This window comes from Halyomorpha halys, unplaced genomic scaffold, assembly GCF_000696795.3.
Source record: "Halyomorpha halys isolate HHAL.00 unplaced genomic scaffold, Hhal_1.1 Scaffold53.1, whole genome shotgun sequence".
Lineage (NCBI taxonomy): Eukaryota > Metazoa > Arthropoda > Insecta > Hemiptera > Pentatomidae > Halyomorpha > Halyomorpha halys.
This window is the reverse complement of record NW_027109243.1, coordinates 383,192-405,225: the sequence shown is the minus strand read 5'-3', so window position 1 is coordinate 405,225 and position 22,034 is coordinate 383,192. Positions and strand designations below refer to the sequence as shown.

Below are 22,034 nucleotides of genomic sequence, written 5' to 3'. Positions count from 1 at the left end.
AAAAGTACATATCTTCTTCTAATTTAGTCTTTATGAAATGGTGCTAAGCATCAATTACTAATAAATAATTTTATTTTATTTTTTGTAGCATTCTCGACCATCACTTGGACCATCTTCCTCTAATTATCTTCCAATACTATTTTCTTTTTATTTGATTCTGATTTAATATCATCATTTCAATTACAATATTTATTATTCCACTTCAAATTCTTTTTACATATTAATTCTTTACCTAAAAATATTTTTCTTATTTCCTACTATTTAATATTTCCCTAATGTAAAATTATTTTATTTGTTGAAAAATATCTTAAGATGTATAATGCTGTAGAACTCCTAATTCACTATTTTTGTCATTAACAATCTAAACACTATAATGCATTACAATAAAAAAATATAAGTAATACCTATCTTCTCGAACTGCTTTGACATCTATTATTAGCTTGGTATCAGGCTGAAGAAGTGGAATGTGTTGTTGGTCACTCAACGCTGCTGCAAGTGTGATAACCTTAGCCTCCGTAATTGAGACAATAAACAGGTTTTCTTCAATTGTTTCTAATATTGAACAGTAAAATTTTTGGCCAACTAGAAGGTCAAAGCGATCAATCCATTTGTCTGAAAAACAAAAGAAACATTATTCTTAAAATAAAAATAATTCTAGCATTCCAATTGATTAAATGAGAGACTTTTTAAAAGATATTTTTTAATTAAATAATGAAATATGTGATATTTAGAGAAACCGGAGGACAAATGGGATTTCAAACAATTACATAACTTCAGAAAATATCTTACATTAGTATAATCATGATAAAAACATTTCTTAGTTCTGGCAATGGCCAAATTGTGAAGTCCTGAGCATCTGTGGCTAGTGCCATAACTTATCTTCCACTGGCTTTTAATACCAGTAACGAGATAGAGAAAGCAGCACCGGAATCTTCCAGAGTCCTGCCCTTCCTTCACAAATAGGGGGAAGGGCTCGGTTCGGAGTTCCCTAGGCTGAATATAATAGTAATGATTGTGTTTAAGATATAATTGCACTTTAATTTTTTTTTCAATATTTATTTATTTATTATTATTGATCTGTTTTCCTTCTCTTTTTTCCATTTCTTGGTTTGTTATCATTTATTCATAATTTAATTTCTATATTTGTAAATATGGTGTGGGGATGAGCTCTATCATCCATATTATTATTGTCTAAAAATATGACAGAATGTAATATAACAAAATAGATAAAAACATTTCATATCCTAAACTAAACCAATCTTAATTAAAAAAAAAAAAAAATCCTTGGCTTATCACCTTTAATATTTTATTTATTTATGAATTATATAATTTATAATTAAATCATTAAACACCTCAATATAATGCAGTTGGTTATAACGAAATTTGAATGAATAATATACATAAACATATAGAACCTATACAAATAAAAAACTTAATAGTAAATAATATAAAAGTAAATATTAACACTTTGGCCGCGGGGGCTCCCCTCAAAAACAACTTAAAAGCACGATCTATATTTTATTTTATTTTAATTTAAATAAGCATTATAAAATGTAGTATTTAGCTGAATCAAGTTTAATTATCTGTTTTTTAACCATGCTGACTATTCTTGTGACTCACCTATGCCACTGAATCTATGGTATGCAATAATCAACTGATATATGTTTTGTGGGTTTTTAAACTGGATTACTGAATAAGGACTCTAAAAAGTTATTGTATATAATCATATTTTGAATTTGAAATAATCCAAAAAAATATTTAAAAAAAAACTTTTAGAACATGTAAAAAATTATATTGGAAATGTGTACAATTAAAGAAATACATAAGTAAATAAATTTATATACTTAAAAATTTAAAAAAAATAAAAATGAAGGAGTGTAAAAATTCTTTAAGGTGGCAGGACCAAAAACGACCATTGTTGATGGAAGCTAGGTCAGTACTAACCATGGTTCGGGACAGCACAAGGTGAAAGGGAGGTACTAGAACTCTTCCTACCACTTCGAGCGCAAGCTAGAAAAGGGACCTCCATTGACGATTCCTTATCTTCATACGTGCACCCAAGCCACCACGGCTTAAAAATAATGTGTTGTCAAAAGTGTTAATGGTTAGCATCAAATAAAAAGTAAAATAGAAACATAAAAGCGGAAAATGATTCCATTTTTGTCTCTTTCTTTATTTGATACACATTTACAATAACCATCACATTTCCACTATATACCATTCCAATGCATATTTTTTAAAAATTGTATTGCACCTGTCTTTATGCATACATTTGTATTTTTTCATATTTTACATTAACATAGCTTTCTTATCACATACTATTTTTTATTTCCCAAGGATTTGAAGCCCTGGTCTCAATCTCTCATTAGTCTTAAAATAAGAAAATTGTTATTTATAATATATTGTAGTGGTTTTATAGGACAAAGATTGTTAGCAGAAGTTGCAAGACAAAGAGATCATGATCTGTTTTTGTAAAATAGTCCTAAATGTTACTGCTTGTGCTGTTCTTGGGCATTATTAACAAAGGACATGAAGTCTTAAGTTTTATAATATAATACGAAAAATGAAACAAAAATAGTTGACAAGCAGTTCAACGATTACCACTTTCACAATTCACAAAAAAATAAACTAAAAGCAACAAAACAGGTAACATAATGGAGGGGCCCATAGCTCAGTGGTGAAGACACAGTCTTACCAATTTGATGTCTATTGGCGGTGCCAGTTCGAATCCGGCCTGGGACATTGACTTTTTTCATTGAGTGGCAGGCGGTCCCACAAAGTGAAGAACTTTGACCCCCAACCATGGTTAGGCAGTATAGGACTCCAATAGGAGCCTTGCCCGAAAAAAACAAACAAAAAAAACATAATGGAGGTTGTTGTTAGTAAACAAAACATTATCTTCACTTGTATAACCCTTTCAATGAAAAACCAGACTTACGACACTAGTGGGGAATGAAATAATAATAACAGTTGTTATTTGTTTCGAATAACATTTCATTCGTTTTGAAAAAAAGAACTGTTATTAATCAAAATCTTGTCATTCATACTCCCATCCCTCTCCCGACCATCTTATAAAAATAGTTTCAGTCAATTTAATAAGTATTGATACTTAAGGATAATGCTAAACTTAAAAAAAAAAAGTACTTATTTAACCCTGAAAATGAAATAAAATTTCTATTAACAAAGATTTCACTTCAGTAAAAATTTTAATTATGGCATATTTTTTAAAATAAATACATCTCTTATATTATAATGAGCCGAGGAAACTATTATTTAAGTAATTAGCAATACCTGGTAATGGTTCTATGATTTTTCCTGGCACTCGATCTACAGGTTGATGTACTTCTGTAGGTATGTGTACGGGAGCAGGAACAGCAGTGGATGGTAGGATATCTTCCGATGACAGAGTTGTGCAAGTCTTACCTACTGATAATAAAAGTAATACTTAGTTACTTGAAGCTGGATGCTAATACAAATTAATTATATTTTTTAATAAGAAAAATAATAAAAGCATTAATGTTGGAGCTAAAAGCAATGCTTCTACAAAGCACACCTATGTTAGTTAGCATTTAGTTAGTGAGGAGTATTCAGTATGATTGTTGACTACGCCTTAAAGCAGGGGTGGCCTACTTTTTAGTATATAAGATCTACTTTTTATATTAAAAGTGTGTCAAGATCGACTTACATAGACTAGTCTATGGGATGAGAAGGGTTATGAAATGCATACAATGTTTATTCACTGTCTTTGTAAGGTGCATTCTAGTGAGATAAGGGCTTGATAAAAAAAAAATGTATGTTCAAAACTAATTTTTAAATCACTTAAAAAAATTACACAGAAAAATAATACTCTACCAGAGACTGGGCCATTATTATAATATGTAAGATAATTTCAACAACTGAAAATATATATATATATATATATATACCTGTGGGGACTGCAAGGCCATTTTGAAAGAGTAGCTGCGAAACCTGCTCTCCGGATGGTTTAGCCATCTTTACATAAACGACTACTTCACCGTCAATCATCTTTACAGAAACAACATTCATCGTCATGGCTTCTTCTGCTTCAAAGTGTTGCTGAAAGATAAAATAATGAGATGAAAATAAGTAGAAATATTTTATCTTAAAATATCTTACAATATTTTATCCTAATATACCATATAACAGAGACCAAGGTTTTTTTTTTTTTTTTTTTTTTTTTTTTTAAAATGAAACTAATCTAAAATGTTTTTTTGCACAATGAAACTACTGAACTAACTATTGTTTACTGTATTACTAAAGAAATTAAAAAAAAAAAAACATTAGTTCTAGTTATATTTTATTTTCACCAACCATGCTCCAATAAAATTCTTACAGTTTTAAATACCTTCAAGAAAAATTTATGTCAAAATCGAATAACACGTTAGAACGTACAATTATAACAAATAGGCTTTTTGATGAAACAAGGTCAGTAAAATAACCATCTTAGATTGGGATAGAATAATAAAAATCACTTATACAAGCATAGTTTTTTTTTTTCATATTACAAGGAATATTACAGCCAAATTTGAAGGAAATCGAACAATGTGTAGGTGTGGTCTTAATCACAAAACATGTCAAATGACCAAGGTTAATGTTAGGTCAAAATATAATATTAATTAAATTCTATTTTGAGGAAGTTAGTGGATTTCTACAGTGCATACAGTAAACTACGTAAAGTAAACTCAACAGTACGTTGAGGATTTTAGTCATACTAGATTAAGAAGTATTCTAAATTACAGAATGAATATCATAGTAAAAGAGCCCAAGAGGAGAAAAAAGGCAGTCGTTTCATCCCAATTTTTGATTAGTTAATAACTAATAATTAACTAGGTACAATTTGATAACTAGGTATAATTACTAGTCAAAATTGATGAGTCTGCCAAGTATAGGTAGGGGGAATAAAAAATGGCAGCTGTTTCAAAACCTTAATTTTTCATTTGGAGCTCTGTATCTAAAAACTACCAACAAACACTAGAAAATCTAAAAGAACATTATTTAAAGTAGAGTAAATTTGCTGAAGTATGAGCTCTAATAGAGCTATTTACGTCATATAGTTCTAGAGATATAGCTTTTTAAAAAACAACATTTCTTAAAAATGTATTGAAAGATTAGTAGTTAGTTAATTTATTTTGAGAAATCTATGTCTCAGGAACTATATAACGTACATATGTCTATTAGCACTCAAATTAAAGCTAGTTCAATGAGCTATAAAATAGTTTATTTTTGTAGAAGTAGTAGTTTTCATGAAATTTGCTAAAATAAATTGATTTATTAGGAGATGATGGTTAGGGGTGCAGTCAAAATGGAACACAAATAAGTTGGTGTAGCTTATTTAATTGAACCGTTTCAGCTAGAGTTTCTAGCCTTCATCAGGGCTAAGAACAGAACAAGATAGCAACCAATAAGTATAGAAAATAAAAAATAAAATATAAACAGAATGACAAAGTGAATAATTTTACAGAATGGAATTAATAAAATTAAGTGATGAGAGAAGTGGAAAATAAAATAAATACATAGGTAAAATTACATAATTAAGGAAATAATATGAAAATGAAGTTATATAAAGCAAATTTGAAAATAGAAATATGGAAAGAAAAAGAAAATATAAAAATATGTAACCATAATAATTGATAAAGAGGCAAAATATAAGTAAAGTTTAACAAAAGAGATGAATAGAAGAAAAAAAAAATTGTTGTTTTGAAAACAACAATAATAAAATATGGTTAACAACGTGGGTAATAAAAATTGAGACAAGAAGGGACGGTAAAATAAAGATAGGGGAAAAAAAGAAGAGAATAAAACAAACCTATTAGCTTGGAAACCAAACGTCAAGTGCTATACTGCGCCAATAACAGCCAAACTCCGAATTAAAAAAGACGTTACAACAATGACTAAGTGTTTTTAAGAGGAAACGTTACGAGTGGGTAAAAAATAAAAAGTAGAAAATATTTAGAGGAAGAAAGCGTTGAGAGGGTGACGACAAATGGTTTTTGGAAAATGTTAAAAATATATGTATGTACAAGGATGACGAAGTACCAGAAGATGACAAAGTGTCATGGGCATTTAACAACAATTAAAAAGAGTAAACATATATAAGAGGGGGACGACAAATAGGTAAAAAAAAGTTTAAGAAGTGAAATAATATGTTACAAAGTGGCCGGAAAAATAAAAAGAATCATCTCCTAGTACGTCATCCACGGTCAACTATCTCTCATAATCATGAATTGATTTATAATTGTTTGGACAAATTTTCTTTTGCCAAATTTATATTCATAAGTGACTATCATAAAAACTACTACCCCATTAAAGATAAGTGTCATAAACTATTTTATAGTTAGTTAAATTTCCTTTATTTTGAGTGCTGGAAGACATATCTTCTTATGGGTCTAGAGATATATTTTTCCAAAAATCCAACATTTTATACAAACAACTAGAGATTAACATTTTGTGAGTAAATTTTTTCAAATATAAAAACTACTACTCCTACAAAGATAAAAATTATTAACTATTTTCTAGTAAATTTAATTAGTTTTGATTTGAGTGCTGGCAGACATTTGTACATCCAATGGTTTTTGAAATAAAGTTCATAAATCAAACTTATTGTCCGAAAAACTATAAATCAATTTATTTTAGTAAATATCATGAAAACTACAATTCCACTAAGGTAAAGGTCATAAACTACTTTATAGTACATTAAACTAGCTTTAATTTTATTGTTAATAAACATCTGCACGTCACATAGTTCCTGAGATATAGATTTCTCAAAATAAATTAACTAACTACTAATCTTTCAGTACATTTTTATGAAATGCTGCTTTTTGAAAGGCTATAACTTGAGAACTATCCAATGATGTAAATAGCTCTATTAAAGCTCATACTTCAGCAATTTTACTCTACTTTAAATAATAATGTTCTTATAGATTTTGTAGTGTTGTTGGTAGTTTTTAGATACAGAGCTCCAAATGAAAAATTAATGTTAATGTAATTAATGTTTTTTTAAAGTTTTTAAACAGCTGCCATTTTTTATTTCCTCTACCTATACTTGGTAGACTCATCAATTTTGACTAGTAATTATACCTAGTTTTCATTAAAGTAATCAAAAATTGGGGTGAGATCACTGCCTTTTTTTCTTCCTGGGTCTTGTACTATCAGCACATCAAACACAATTTATTAACAATTAAACAAAAAATGAAATTAATGTAATTTAATCTTTAAATAGCTTTAATAGAATAAAAACTGACTTGATTATGAACAATATTGGTTTATTGCGAACAAACCTGAACAAAAGTATACTAATTTACTAACATGCTTTCGTTACCAAGTTTTGTATGGGTTATGAGCTTGTGTTTAAATCATTAATTTGTCACTATTTTTTTATTTTAGAAAAAAAAAAAAAAAAAATCGAATGATGATGTGTTTGGGAAAGATTCGGATGGGTCTTGCCAATTCCATTTTTTCTCCTTTGGTCATTCATAAAATTCTTTAATATTTGATATATACATTGTATATTATTACCAACAATGAGAACTTTTTATTTATTTTTAATTACCAAAACCAAAACTAAAGGTACTGCTTAACATAAATATTTTTTGAAAATTCGGCATTTAAGCCCAGTCAGTCTGTTTCAATAAGAATAAAACCTACTTGATATCAAAGACCACTTAATTTTTCATTGATTCACAGAGTTTAATCGAAATCGTTAGAACTGTTTCAGAGAAAGTAGAAAAATCAATTCTGTGAAGTCAAGAGTTTGGCAACTATGAAATTAATAGCTAAAGTTGTCATGGATACGATATTTATTTATCAATGATTCATTCATAAATAAGGGTCATATCCATGACAATTTTAGGGGTGGTTATTAGTTTCTACTATAATAGCTAATTCTTGCCCATCTCTGTATAAAGTGGCACTTCTGGTTGGTCGAACAGAAAAGTTGCTGTCACATCCTAGGCATATACTCGCCCTTAAAATATATAATTTTGGTTTCGAATGACTTTCGAAGTAATTTGAGATGGGCTGATCACACAGAGACCATTTTGTGAGACTAGATTTTTTATAGACTTGGAGGACCTCAAAACATGTCGAAAACTCAAATTACAAAATTTTTCACGATGTTAATTCTTTGCCTTACGGTATATTCCATATACAGGTAAGTGAAAGTAATAATTAAGTATTAGGAACTAAAATAAAACCTACAAACATTAAATTTAACAATTACTAATATTTAGTTCATAAAGTTATAAACGTACTGAATATTCTTCTGGGTCAGCTGTCCATCCTACTTCAGGAGGATTGACATCAACGAGAGAACAGCGTATTGAGAGAGGTTCCTTTTGAGCAAGCTTGGGTGCGACCAGAAAAATATCGCTCATCAGCACTGTGTCATTATTTCCATAATCGATGAAAAGTACTTGGGCTGAAAAATAAATGAAAAAGCATAAGTAACAATTATCGGACCTACATTCCTGATGTTATGAGAATTTTTTTTTAAATTAAAGTAATTATTCTACTTTAAATTACTTTATTCATTTAAAAACACTAAACATACAGATATTTATATATCAATTAAGATGTGAAGATATTAAAAATCTAAATTGTTGCCATGAATAAAACAGACATTGGTTTAGATATATAAATGGGGAAAAAAATACAGAAAATTAAATTGCTATTGTATTGTATTATTAAATGTTTTTAGTTTAATAAGAGTTAAAAAGGTTTAAGATTTTTATAATAATTATTTACAATCTATAATAATTTAATTTTAAAATTAATTAAAAGGTGAGAAGAGGTCATCCTGAGGAGTCTCCATATTGGACACTGAATTTTCACATGGCTATTTGTTATGTGGACAAATACCATCAACGTGCGTTGAGACTGCCAAGTCAGAAGAACGATGAAACACGTGCTATTGGAGTGCCCCTCTTCGTTGCTCTGAGGAAACAACTCATGACAGGAACAAGTCTGGATGAGATCCTTCAAGGCCGAGAAAATGAAATAGAGTAACTGATAGTTTTTTTGAAAGCCACGAAATACTATAAAAGAATATAGTGATTGTCATTTGATCCACCAATGATCCTTAGGGGTAGAGGTGGAATCAATAAATAAAATTAATTGTTATAGATAATTTATAGATAACATATATTTTATGTATAAAATTGCATGTTTTTTAAGTAACTTAGCAAGTAATTTTCCAATTTTAGGCGCTTTTTAAATACTGCTCGATTTAATTATCTTAAGTCTTCTCTTCCCGTTTCAAGCGAATAATTCATCAAAATCACTGTCGCTTCCTGGGGGCTTTAGTGGGATGGGTCCAGCCAGGAAGGATTGCCTACTTAAAGTAAAGTAGATAACATTTTATAAGTAAATAGCACAACTATTAGTTTTTTTTTTGGTAATTTATGGCAGATAGGAAGTGAAGTATTGAGTTACTTGGAAGAAGAAGAGGTCAGGAACAGTTATAACACCGTCAGGCAGCAAATATCTAAGATTTTTGGTCAATACTTAGGGAAATGAAATCTACCGTGGATGTAATGCAATCTGGGCAGGATGAATTGATAAAAAGTCTGACAGTGAAGTTCAAGAACATTGAAAAGGACTTTGGAAGCACACGGAAACAGGTTAGAAATATGGAAAACCATGACCCCTAGGTTCAGACCTATCTGAACTCTGATGTTGTAAATCCGGTAAAAACTACAGAAAGACGATATGAAGGTAAGGAAGGAGTGGAGTGTTATATTGGGAGAATCGATGGAATTGTCGACTTCCTGGAACAGGAGGTTATGCCTGTTAAGACCAGAAGACGTATCGCAGATGTGCGATTGACACTACAGAGGGATGCTCGCAACATGGAAGAAGACCATTCGGGAGCCCGAGCCTTCAACATATGATGGAGGGTCATCATGGGCAACTAATCCATGGCAGTTCAAGACAGCCTCCTCGACTGGCAGCTGGAATGGCCAGGAAGTAACGATTTCCTAAATTATTTAATTTTCGAGAGGAGACTCTCGATATTATTCGGAGCGTATACGTCAACTTCTGGGAGAAACACGTGATTATTGTGGACTTGGTGTGTATATTTTTGGTTAATTTTGTACTACAATAAAAAAAATATTTTTCTTTGTTTTTGGTTCATTGTATTTTTTTCCTCTTGGCCCGGGTATCACACAACAATATATATATATATATATATATAGTAAAAATATATAAAGAACTATTTTTTCAACAATTTGTCCTCTTACTAAACACAATAACAATATTAATTATTATTGTTGTGTTTAGAAAGAAGAAAAATTGTTGAAAAAATAGTTGTTGATGTATTGAGGTTATGTTTTAATAATATGACATGGGCATTGTGACAAGTCAATAATTGAGGTTGCGTCCTTGATAATGGTCTAAGGGTAGAAACAACATTGGAGAATAATTAAAATAAAATGTTGAGAGTAAAATGGATCATTTGTAGTTGTGTTATTATTAATATAAAACCACTCTCAAACAATTAATTAATAAATATATTAATTTAGAAAACTAGTAAATAGCATCCTTAAATCCATTTAAACAGGCTATTTACTAATATAAATGTATACAAATTTAATATAAAATAAATTAAAAAATAACATCATAATGTTTATTTTGAACAGAGATTAATGGTCAGATAGTGAAATTAATTTTTAAAAAAAAACATTAAATTGTTAGGCGATAAAGTGACTACAGAAAGCATTGCTCTTTGCTCAGGAAAGGAAGCATTCAGTAGGGGTATTCATGATCTATGTTAAAGCGTGTTAAATGGAAAAACTCGTGTTAAATCGAAAAAAATTGCCTTCTTTTGCTGTGGTAAAACGAAATAACATTTAACATGGTAAAACATATAACATTTAACACAACATCATGAATACCCCTAGTGTTGATTGTACTCATGATCGAGCAACACCCATGTTGTGCTTCTCGATTCCATATATGAGAGGCCATTTTGGATTGACCTCACCTTTTGAAATGCTAATAGAATTAACTTCTGAGTTGTAAAGATAAACAGGGTTGGAATAAATTTGGCATTAAATGATTAAACATTAACTTAATTATATTTGGGTGTCAAGGTATATGTGAGCGAGTTGAGAGTAAAAAGATTAGATGAATCATGAACAAACTACTTCAGAGCAGTAAATAAGAAGACAACATGGGATAGGTTTGTGAAATAAATTCAATAAAGTGGAATGTTATGTTTTGTCAAACCGGGCAAGCATGTGGCCGAGTTATTTGGATTGGCTGGGACAAGTTGGGCTGAATTTGTGGCCAACTCGCCGAGTGTCGATTTTTTGGCACTAATCAAAAAGCAATTGAGCTTAATCCACACATTTGTGTTTAGTTAGCATTGTTTTAGAACCACCAAAAAATAAATATTTGTGATCTTTGAGTTTTAATGAATCAAAGAATTTCCTCAACCTCTGGATTTAATAATTAATTCTAGTTTAAGATTGTATATTTTAAAATCCTACCTATTGGGTATATATAAACATTTTTAAATCTTTTTAGTTAACTTTGATGGTTATTTTTGATTTAACATAGCACTAATATACATTTATAAGTGACATTATATGTCTAGGTAATTAAATTAACAAGTTTTTGATAAAAATTCAAGAACAAAAGGTTAAATTTATAGGTTATGTAATACCATTTCTATGAATTTTTAACATCTAACACCTACTTAGCTGATATTTATGTTTTCTTTAATTTTGCCCATTTTTATTATATTCATTTTTAAAATATGAATCAAATGTAATTCCAAAAAAAATTCAAAAGAACACATAAGCGCGTGGATACTGATGCTTCCTTTGTTTCCCAAGCTTTTGTACAAGTTTTGGATTTGCAGGAAGAGGAAAAAATTTAGATCCAGCATAACAAATGCTTTGATCGATGACAGAATTTAGGATGTAAAGATACATTAGGAGTATAAATGCCAAACTGTATCTCCTAAATTAGTTATTATCAGGTTTTCTACATTATTTCTCAGTCATGTTGCAAATTCAGTAAATATTCAAATAAAATTTTTAAAAAAATATTTAGGTAATTTGTTTTCATTCAATTTTGACCCATTAATTTTTTGTTCATTTATTTCTTTTGCACAGATTTTTCCCAGTTTAGCAGGTCTCAGAGCTATCTTCAATGAGACCAATCCTAGCCGGTGTTCCTCAGGGATCAATACTTGCACAACTATTGTACATAACATTCCACAAAGTATCCACCTACGCTGATGACAGCCATAATTAAGAGACATCAAAATGCAATACAAGCCTCATTGAACTTACAAAAGTTACATAGCTGGTGCCAACTATGTAAGATTTGACTGGACAATAATGAAAGTCCCAACACATTTACCTTTATGCTGAGACGGGAAACTTGCCCTCCAATATATCTCAACAACTCCCCCGTCCCGCAAACAGACATAGTAAAATACCTTGGCATTCGATAGCAGAATAACATGGGGACCGCATATTAAAAAAAATGTTTTCATGAAAATTTACTAGGATACCAAAACACACTTATAGGACAAATAGCCACGACTCTTATGTTTGAGAACATAAGGAAACTAAAAAGAACAAGTATGAGGGACCTTCTAACATGAGAAAGTAAGAAAAGCCAGAGGTATGTCCTGCTGGGTTATGTACTTCCTCATGCTTTACACACTATTCGTTTAATTATTGTAAGTCAGGTAATCTGCTAATTGTCAATCTTTTATTTGATATGTGCGGATGTAAATAAAAAGAGAAATTTTTTTTGAGCTAGATTAATCTTAGAAAAATCAATATTTGGAATTACTATTAAAATTTCTATTTTCATGTTGGACCATCTCCTATAAACTACAAATGAATAATTGTTTAGTCAAAAGATATTCCAGTCTTAATATTTCCATTGTACAAATTAAAGATGATAATAAAATAGACAAACATATTGATGAAAAATGCACAGCAACTGCAATCTTGGAGGAAGGAATAATATAATGGAAGAGACACGCTTCCAGGGTGAGTGACACCAGAAGGAAGGGTCTATTCTTTTCGTAAGCATGGTATAAGGTATGCCTTAATTAGACAGAGGACAGATGAGAGTTGAAAGAGGCAGGGGAGTTAAAAGAAAAAAAGTTGAGTTATACAAAGCTTGCTCACATTTTATTGTTAATATTGATTTTTTAAATTACCATGAATTCTTAGCCACTTTTTTGTTGTAAACATGATGTATTCTAAAAAAACAATGTTTACTGTTTTTACTTTTTTTTTTTTTTTTTTTTTTTAAATAAACAACTTTCTCCATTGATTCAGAAATAATTATTTATTTGCAAGAAACTTTATATTTTAATGTTTTCCTTAAACGAAATTAATTTTTTATCAACTGTTCCTAAAAAACAAAAATTCAAAAGTTGACCAAGTTAATTCAATTTTGTATTCAATCCTTACTTTTTAGAACATTAAATATAATTTAGGATCCTTAATATTCACATTGAAATTAGTCTGAACTAAACAGAGAAAGAAGTACAAAATTCTCGAGAACGGTGCAATGGATTTTCATTATAGATATACCAATTTATTGGAAATAACATTTACTACAACTTCTATAACTAATGGAGAGTCCAGAAACGTGTGCACATGAAGCTGTTGGGCGCTCCATTCTACCCCTAGGGAGTGACGGCAGCAGCGTGGCAACGTGCCTGCCTACCAACCTAAAAGTTGTGAGTTTGAGTCCCTGGCCCAACCCAGGTTTTTTTTCAAGCATAACATTATACAATGCTCACTCACAGCCTCCCCCAGGCATTTGTGAGGCCCATTAGCCTATGGGTGTCACTCATAAAAAAATAGGTGTGGGATAACGAACCCATCCCTATTAGAAAAACACGTCAAGAAACGCGCGATGTATTTCCTTAGTACTTCGAGCACGGCCTTGGACCTCTACAGTCTGTCACGCCAATAATAATAAAATAACAACTTCTATTCTCTTCACATTAGCGATTAGATGTGTTTTACAGATAATTACATTAATGTGCATAATCCCTATTAACTTCAACATAAAATTGCCTACAAGGGGCATGGCCAAATATCCATCCCTTAGAATTAACGTTTGTTTAGAAGGAGAGTATGGTTATGGCACCTCCCTGAATGCAATATCTAAATGGATTATCTTTTATTTATCTTTTAAAAGGATTTGAAGCCATTAACCATTATGCATAGCTCATCAAAAAATCATTCATTGAGACCCTTGAGAACACAGCATATTTATAATGGCAACTTCTCAGACAAGTTATAATGTACCTATTTGTTTTTGGGGCAACCAACAATGCCTTACATATATGAATATTGATACTAAAAAAGAATAATAAATTAATAATATACAATACAACTAACATGGGCATGTTGTTTATATTTCTATTGTATATTTTAACGATTACAAAACATTACTGTATATTTAACATTATCACACAGACAATAGCTATTTATCATATTCAGAAGACAGGCAGGAATCCGGATCAACATTTGAGGTTTTAGGTTACATATCATTGGTTTACAAGTGAAATACATTAAATTGAAAATTGAATTTAATTATATTATTTCAATTTCTTGAGGCAGGTAATTCTTTATTAAATAAATCAAAATTGTATCCTTTTTAGTCTCAACACTTTTTATTTCAACAGTCCAACGTTTCAGCCATTTCAGCTATCCTCAAGGACATCTTCAATTATAAATTTTTCTTCACATTAAATTTAAAAATTTCTTTTGCAGGCTATTCTGCCCAGGTCATTTATTAATTATAAGTTAAAAACCTATTTTTTATTTAAAATCATAAATTTCTAATTCTTCTTATTTTAAAATTATCCACCAAAACACTACCATATACACCATATTGGAAAAGAAATTTAGATAATAAATAAAAAGAAGAATAGCCTGCAAAAGAAATTTAAAAATTTAATGTGAGGAAAAATTTATAATTGAAGATGTCCTTGAGGATGGCTGAAATGGCCGAAACGTTGGACTGTTGAAATAAAAAGTGCTGAGACTAAAAAGGATACAATTTTGATTTATTTAATAAATTGAAAATTGAAGTTTTGAGATACTTTATATATATTTTTTTAATGTTATATTAAAATAGTAACTTTACTTCTTATAAGCAGATTTTTATCATATAAATAATTCATTGAAGTTTAATTCCCTGAGCACTATGCCAAGGTTTTATAAAAATAATTTGGGCTAATATTATTGAATTTGATCATGTATCAAGCTCTGTTCTCTTGGTACGTCGGACAGTTTTACAAAAAAGATAGCAACTCTTAAAAACTATCTCATCACAAACTAAAAGGCTTCTCTGGATTAAAGTATATTTATCTGAATCGGGATGAAAAGCAATGGCATATTGCTTGAACAGTCTCAATCGAGCAATAATTCTCAGACAGCCTAAGGTGCAGCTGATAATTAATAAGCTCGGAGGAGCATTCAGCTTTAATAAAAACTCTACTGTACCTCAGATCATTTTGAAACAAGTTGTTAACTATCTATTTTCTCATTAAGAAAGATTATGAAGATAGATAAGAAATGAAGATCTGCTACCTACCATTATATTTATTAAAATAACCTAATACATTTCAGGATTTATGTTAATTTTTGTTACTAAATAAATAAATAAATTGAAATGTGTTTTTCACATATCTGTTTATATATCAATGAAAAAAACTAATGTAATGTTTATAAGAATATTTTGAGCAGATCATGGAGTGGATCTGAAGCTTGTATCTTGCTACCAGAGCAGAACAACTCAACAAAGTGGTCAAAGCATTTCTACAAAACAGTCGAAAAATCAATCTTTATTTTGAGACACTTAGTTCCCTACGTACATTAGCACAACAATAAGGAACAATTTCAATAGAATTAGCCTGGATACATTAACTGATTTTAAACATAATTAAATAAAACTATTGTAATATTTATATACATAAAATATAAAAAAAAGATAAATATTTATCCAAGGATTGCCTTTTTTTGTGTTATGATTACCTCTTGTTAGATTGTGACATGTCGTACATCGACCAACCTACTCCCTATAATTGTCTGTTTAAAGCGGTTCCAACATGAGGTAGCATGAACAGCTAAGGATTTTTCAAAGGAGGCAGACTATGGGAAGGGATATATGAATTGGTAGGTTGTGATCTTGTGTTTAACAGGAGAATAGATAAACATAGGGTGAGGAGGTCAATGATTATAGGAAGGGATTTTGATTATTAGGGATCGAAATATAAATGTACCAAGAAGGTATAGTCTTAGGATATTGAGATAGAACCAACTTTGCTCGGAATAGTAGTCAGAGATATATCATAACGCCTGGGATTATCGAAGATGAATCTTATAAAGCAGTTCATTAGTCTTTTATTGAATCATTCCTTGATCAATGGATAGCCCTCCGTACACTAGTGGGAGAATAAGGGAGGATATTTGAAGTAAACCAACCGTTTTCTAAGAATCATTATCTATAGGGGTATTCATGATGTTGTGTTAAATGTTATATGTTTTACCATGTTAAATGCATAAGAGCCCCTAGCGGATTTTCTCAGCAACTTGTTGTATAAGCCTTTATGTTTATAACCTTCCTTCCAGACCCTCATGTTATTGTTTACTTCAGTTTTGATTTAAGTAATTAATTAAAACATGCCTAGAGTGAAAAGTGGAATTTGTGTGAAAGTTTAGCTTATGAGTGTCTTATTGATCTTCAAACTTGTGAAGAAGAGAATGAAGATGAGCTAATTGACAACTGTATTGAAAGTCACAACAACTAATATGGCGGCGATCTCAACTGGTCTATTGTGTGACGTCATTCTCGATTTAACTGACCAAGTAACAGACTCTCAGCCATGTTAAATGTTATTTCGTTTTACCACGGCAAAAGAAGGCAATTTTTTTCGATTTAACACGAGTTTTTCCATTTAACACGCTTTAACATAGATCATGAATACCCCTATTATTGTCTGAAGTTGTGAATTCTTACTTCTTTAACATTTGAACTCCAGGGCAGCCCCGAACTCCCTACCGAAACTTTCACAGGGACTAAGGCAGTACTGAAGGAACGCTCAAAAATTCTGTTAAAACTTTTGTTCCAGACCACAGGACCACTTGGCAATATGAATAAGGACTAATTCACTGGCTACGGCCATATATAAGAGTTTAGCAAACTTGGCCAATCAGAATTCACTAATTCACTGGCTACGGCCATATATAAGAGTTTAGCAAACTTGGCCAATCAGAATTCACTCAAAGTGTTGCTACACACTTATCAAACGATAGGGGATTTACACATCTGCAATGTTGATAGGTGGTTTAGACCAACTGATACAACTTGGTCTGAATCTTCCAAGTGATGGTTTTTGGATACAAATCAAAGGGTGTTTAGGTAAATGCTTGTGTTGCATCCACAAATTTGTGCTTGTTTAGTATTGTTGTAGAACTGCCAAACAGAAAAATATTTGTGTTCTTTTAATTTAAAAATATTAATTGATAAATTTTTCCAACCCTTAATGTCAGTTTAGAGTACATTAACTCTATTTTAAACTTGATTATTATGAAATCCTATCAATTAGGAGATGTTTCAAATATTGTCAATTAACAATATATGTTTGATTTAATATGACACAAATATCTATATATAAAAGGGAAAGGTTCGAGCCTTTTTCAGCAATAAACTTCTGAATAATTGGACATGCTGTTTTTTCCCCTTCAAAATGTTCCCTGTCGTCACGGAAAGGTTTAAAGCTACTAAAATCCCCGATTTTTCCTGTAAAAAAAAGTTATGAACAAAATTAAACATTTTTGGCGCTTAGCTCAGAGAGTATACATTTTTTTACAGTTATTACATACCAATCTATTTTCCTCTTTTTGAAGAATTAGAAAAAAATATTACTGATACCGTTAAATGAGTTTATATTCACAAAATCCTTATGAGGCTTGAAGTAAAGGCCAACATTTTTTTTTTTTGGATAAAGCAAATCATGTCCATTTTTAGTCATAAAACTCCTAAATAGCATTTTCAAAGAAATTAAAAATTGGAAATTCTTAAACTCAATTTATGTGGAAGATTTTTCTTTTCTTTTTTTTCTGCCATTCATTGTTCATTTAATAATTCATTACTCCTCCGCATTTTATCCAAATCTTATATTACTACAGCCTTTCTATCAATCTCTATATTGTTATTAGTTAAAGATAAAGCCTTGGCATTTGTAGTAAAATGAAATAATTTACTAATAGAGATTAAAAAACATCATAAAGAAAATTTATGTATGTTCCCTATCTTACATATTCATTCAATTTATTATGCCAAATCATAATAGTTTATACATAAATGTTTAATTTTAAATAAATTCTGGATTTCAAGTAGGTGGTATACTTTAAGTTTCAGCTTTACATTTTTTATTTTAATTTTATTTATTTTTTTACTGTAGCAAGACTTATTGAATACTTTAAAATCTAGACATTCTTCCATAACAGCTATGGAATTTTAACTAAATCTAAGAAACACACAAATTAGTACAATGATACCTGTTACAACTCTCAAATGGGGCTCAGGTGGTCCAAGAATAAAGTGAACGAAACCAGAAATAAAAAAATTTATATATTTTTACCATAATTCAAATACTATCACGAAACAAATAATGGCGAAAAGTATAAAATTTTTAATTTCTATCAAAATCAAAATATGAGCCATATCAAGCTCAAGATTTAACATTTACTTTTTAGTATACCTGAACCTGAATTAAAACTGATTTAGTAGATTTGGACCTAGAGGGGCGTCACTGAAAAGATGTACGTCGAGAATGATATGTAGTATCAGCATTAGACCATCGGGGTTGCTAAGCCTTAATTTTTATTATTATTATTCTAAAAATTGAATATTTGTAATACTCATTTTTATATTTATTGTTAATTTTTGGTTTTTAACTCTGTTTTAATTTTGTTTTCATCAATTTACATAATTGCTGCTGATTGTAAGACGATTTATATTATTATTACTAATATATTAGTTTTAATAAATTAGATTTCACAGAAAAAAAAGCTATCATAATGAAAAAATGTAACATTGTTTGGAGATAGACCTCATCTGAATAGAGTTATACCCTAAAAACAATTACTGTATTTTTTTCGGTTGGCACCACAGATGTAGATCTTTGGGCGCCCGAACCAGCTTTCTACACGCCTGCCTATCTTGGGCTACTGCTTTCCAATTTAATGCATGCTGCTCTTTCGCATCTTTATATTCTGTCTATCCATCAGTTTCTTAACCTCCCATGTGGTCTCTAGCCAACTACACTGGCATTCATTGTTGAGTAGAGGCGTCCTGATAGATCGCTTCGAGCCACATGTCCCACCCTTCTTAACCTCCATACGTTCATATGATGAGATATTGATTGACCAGTCTCTGCAAGTAGTTCACTGTTAGTTCTTCTCCATGTGTTAAGGCTCGATCACTAGATAGATCACTCCTGAAATTGTACAGAGGACTCCGTTCAAATATCTCAGTTCTGCTTTCTAGGGTGCCTGTTACAGTCCAGGTCTCGCAGCCGGATATCAGAGTTGGCTTTATCATGGCATTGTACACTCATAGATTCAGATTTTTAGAGATTTCAGTATTCTTGACAGAGAATAGAACTGAAGGCTTTGTTCGTGCTTGATATATGCTGGTCTATTGTTGAGCTTATTTGAAACTGTATACATTTCAGTACTGTTATCATTAACTGCATACAATACAAGCAATTACTATATATATAAATAAAATTGATGTGAAAAGTACTACTAAGTGGAGTACTACCTATTAGGCCCCTGAATAGATCTGAATAATTATGTTAGAAATAACATAAAATTCTTTTCAATAAGTTCCTGACAAAATCCACACATGATAACCAGCCATAATAATTGAAAAGAAAAAAAGAAAAACAATAATAAAAAATATTTTGCTTTTATTATTAAAGGCTGATATTAGTCACCTGACGGAGGGAAAACTTGCTGGATAAGCCCTCGATAGAGCAGCTGATCTAATGAAAACCTCGCCAGCACTGGTGTTCCCAATGGGAGCGAAGTATCTCGCACGGGAATAAGAGAAGCCTGAAAGAAGAATTTAAGAAACATTAAGGGGTACTAAATTAATTAATATATCTTAAGGATTAAGATGTAGTATAAATTTTTAACTCAGTGCAGAGCTGTTTCTGGGTTATGATCCAGATTGGAAAATAAATATTTTTTCAACCATGAAAATTTGTTTTATGTACCCTATTATTTATTTTTTTTTTTTTAATGCTTCAGACAATTCATTCTGCTAAAAGTATTTTAAAAAAACTTTTTAAACCTAGAAATCTAATTAGCAGTATTTTCTTTAATTATGCTAAATTATTGAAAAAAAAATTTTTTTCTCCATTCTGAAACCTTTTAGAACCTTATAGAAGTGAAAAGAATGGGTGCCATTGGTACAACAATATTTAAGTCTTTGGAATCCATGATAAAAAAAAAAAAAGAAGATATATTTAGCTTAATATGTGAAGAACATTTTTGTTAGTGATGAAAGTGATGATGATGAAGCCTCATGGTTCCAAATTAAAGGTAAACTATCTCTTCTAAAGACAACAATATTAATGTCTTTGGAATCCACAATAAAAAAGGGTGTACCACAGTCACCCACACTGCAGGGTGAAATCAGAACAAAAAAAAAAATTGTTATATTTAGCTTAATATTCGAAGAACATTTCTTTTAGTGATAAAAGTGAAGCCTCAAGGTTCCAAATTACTGGTAAACAATCTTTTCTAAAGCGACTAAGGAATTTTTAAGATGTAAAAATTAATTGTCGATGATAGCAATAAATTATTGGCATTGGTTACTCTAAGACTACTTCTTTATGATGGTCTTGTATACACCCAGGGACATATACTCGAGAGTTTACTTTTTGTTTGTTTATTATATTCAATGAAGACATGAACATAAGTTACTAAAAACAATCTTAAACTAATTATTGATATGTATTAAATGAGAAATAAATCCATTAACAGACGTAATTTTCTTATTTACCTCAGTTTCTGCCTCAATTATCTTCCGTATTTCATCCAAATCTCCCTCGCTCCCGCTAGGTTGAACATAAAATACATGTGGGTTCTGCATGTAAGACAAGTGCACTTTCATTTCAGTATTTGCCGGGATGTTATGCATTGGGTATGCAGTGATTGCATTACTAGCTGGTACCTACGAAAATAGATTGATAAAAATACCATTAATTAAATTAACATAACATGGAATTAATGATACTAACAAAAATGAAAATTTGATAATTAACACTAATAAGATTAAATATACAAAAGAAATAAATGCGGTTTTACTATTTATTATTGAAAGAAATGTGTTTATTTTTAAAAATGGATTTATTTAAATAATTAAGAACACAAAGACAATCATAAAGAATCTTCATTTCACGATATAATTATTTAACAAATCACAATTGGGTAAAATGAAAACAAAGTATTTCAAAAATGATTTGTCTATGTTATATCACCATTAGAAAATATTTCCTTTTAATAATTATTTATTACGATAATATTATATATTACTAATGTGTCTCCCCAAACACATGGGGTCTAGAAGATACAAAATTTTTATTTTTATTGTATCTTCTTCTTTGCAGTCTATATGAAGGCCTGGAATATTGGCCAAAAGTATAAAATTAAATTAATAGTTTCTGTTTTATTTTTTTTGTAGGAATTATTCTTGATCGCCACCCAAACCACCTTATTCTTAAAAATATAATGCAATCATAATATATACATACAGGTGGCACTGGGGCAGCTTTGGGCGGTTGAATCGGAGTATCATCCCAATCTTCTTCAACAACTGGCTTGGGAGGACTAGTATCTGGAAAAAAAAAATTTTTAATTTGTTTTATCATATGACCTATAAAATTATATTTTAAACCTTAAAATTACATTTGCCTTAACGTCACAAACTTAAGAAGAAAATAAAAT

General features: G+C 30.2%; 1 protein-coding gene and 1 long non-coding RNA gene across 10 annotated transcripts in view; both read right to left on the bottom strand.

Moving 5' to 3' along the window:
- Positions 1-22,034, bottom strand: part of LOC136795773 (uncharacterized) — a 305,717-nt gene that overhangs the window by 155,358 nt on the left and 128,325 nt on the right. The window lies entirely within an intron of this gene.
- Positions 1-22,034, bottom strand: part of LOC106692080 (maternal protein tudor) — a 74,903-nt gene that overhangs the window by 6,132 nt on the left and 46,737 nt on the right. For 8 of the 9 annotated variants that reach the window (XM_014438027.2, XM_014438013.3, XM_014438005.2 and 5 more), the window contains 7 exons: positions 21,842-21,924; positions 21,091-21,261; positions 20,018-20,135; positions 8,271-8,437; positions 3,927-4,077; positions 3,292-3,426; positions 405-612 (listed from right to left, as the gene is read on the bottom strand). In XM_014438027.2, coding sequence (XP_014293513.1) covers positions 405-612; positions 3,292-3,426; positions 3,927-4,077; positions 8,271-8,437; positions 20,018-20,135; positions 21,091-21,261; positions 21,842-21,924 — 1,033 coding nt within the window. The remainder of the gene's footprint in view (positions 1-404; positions 613-3,291; positions 3,427-3,926; positions 4,078-8,270; positions 8,438-20,017; positions 20,136-21,090; positions 21,262-21,841; positions 21,925-22,034) is intronic. The other variant, XM_067047458.1, reaches the window with a different exon arrangement.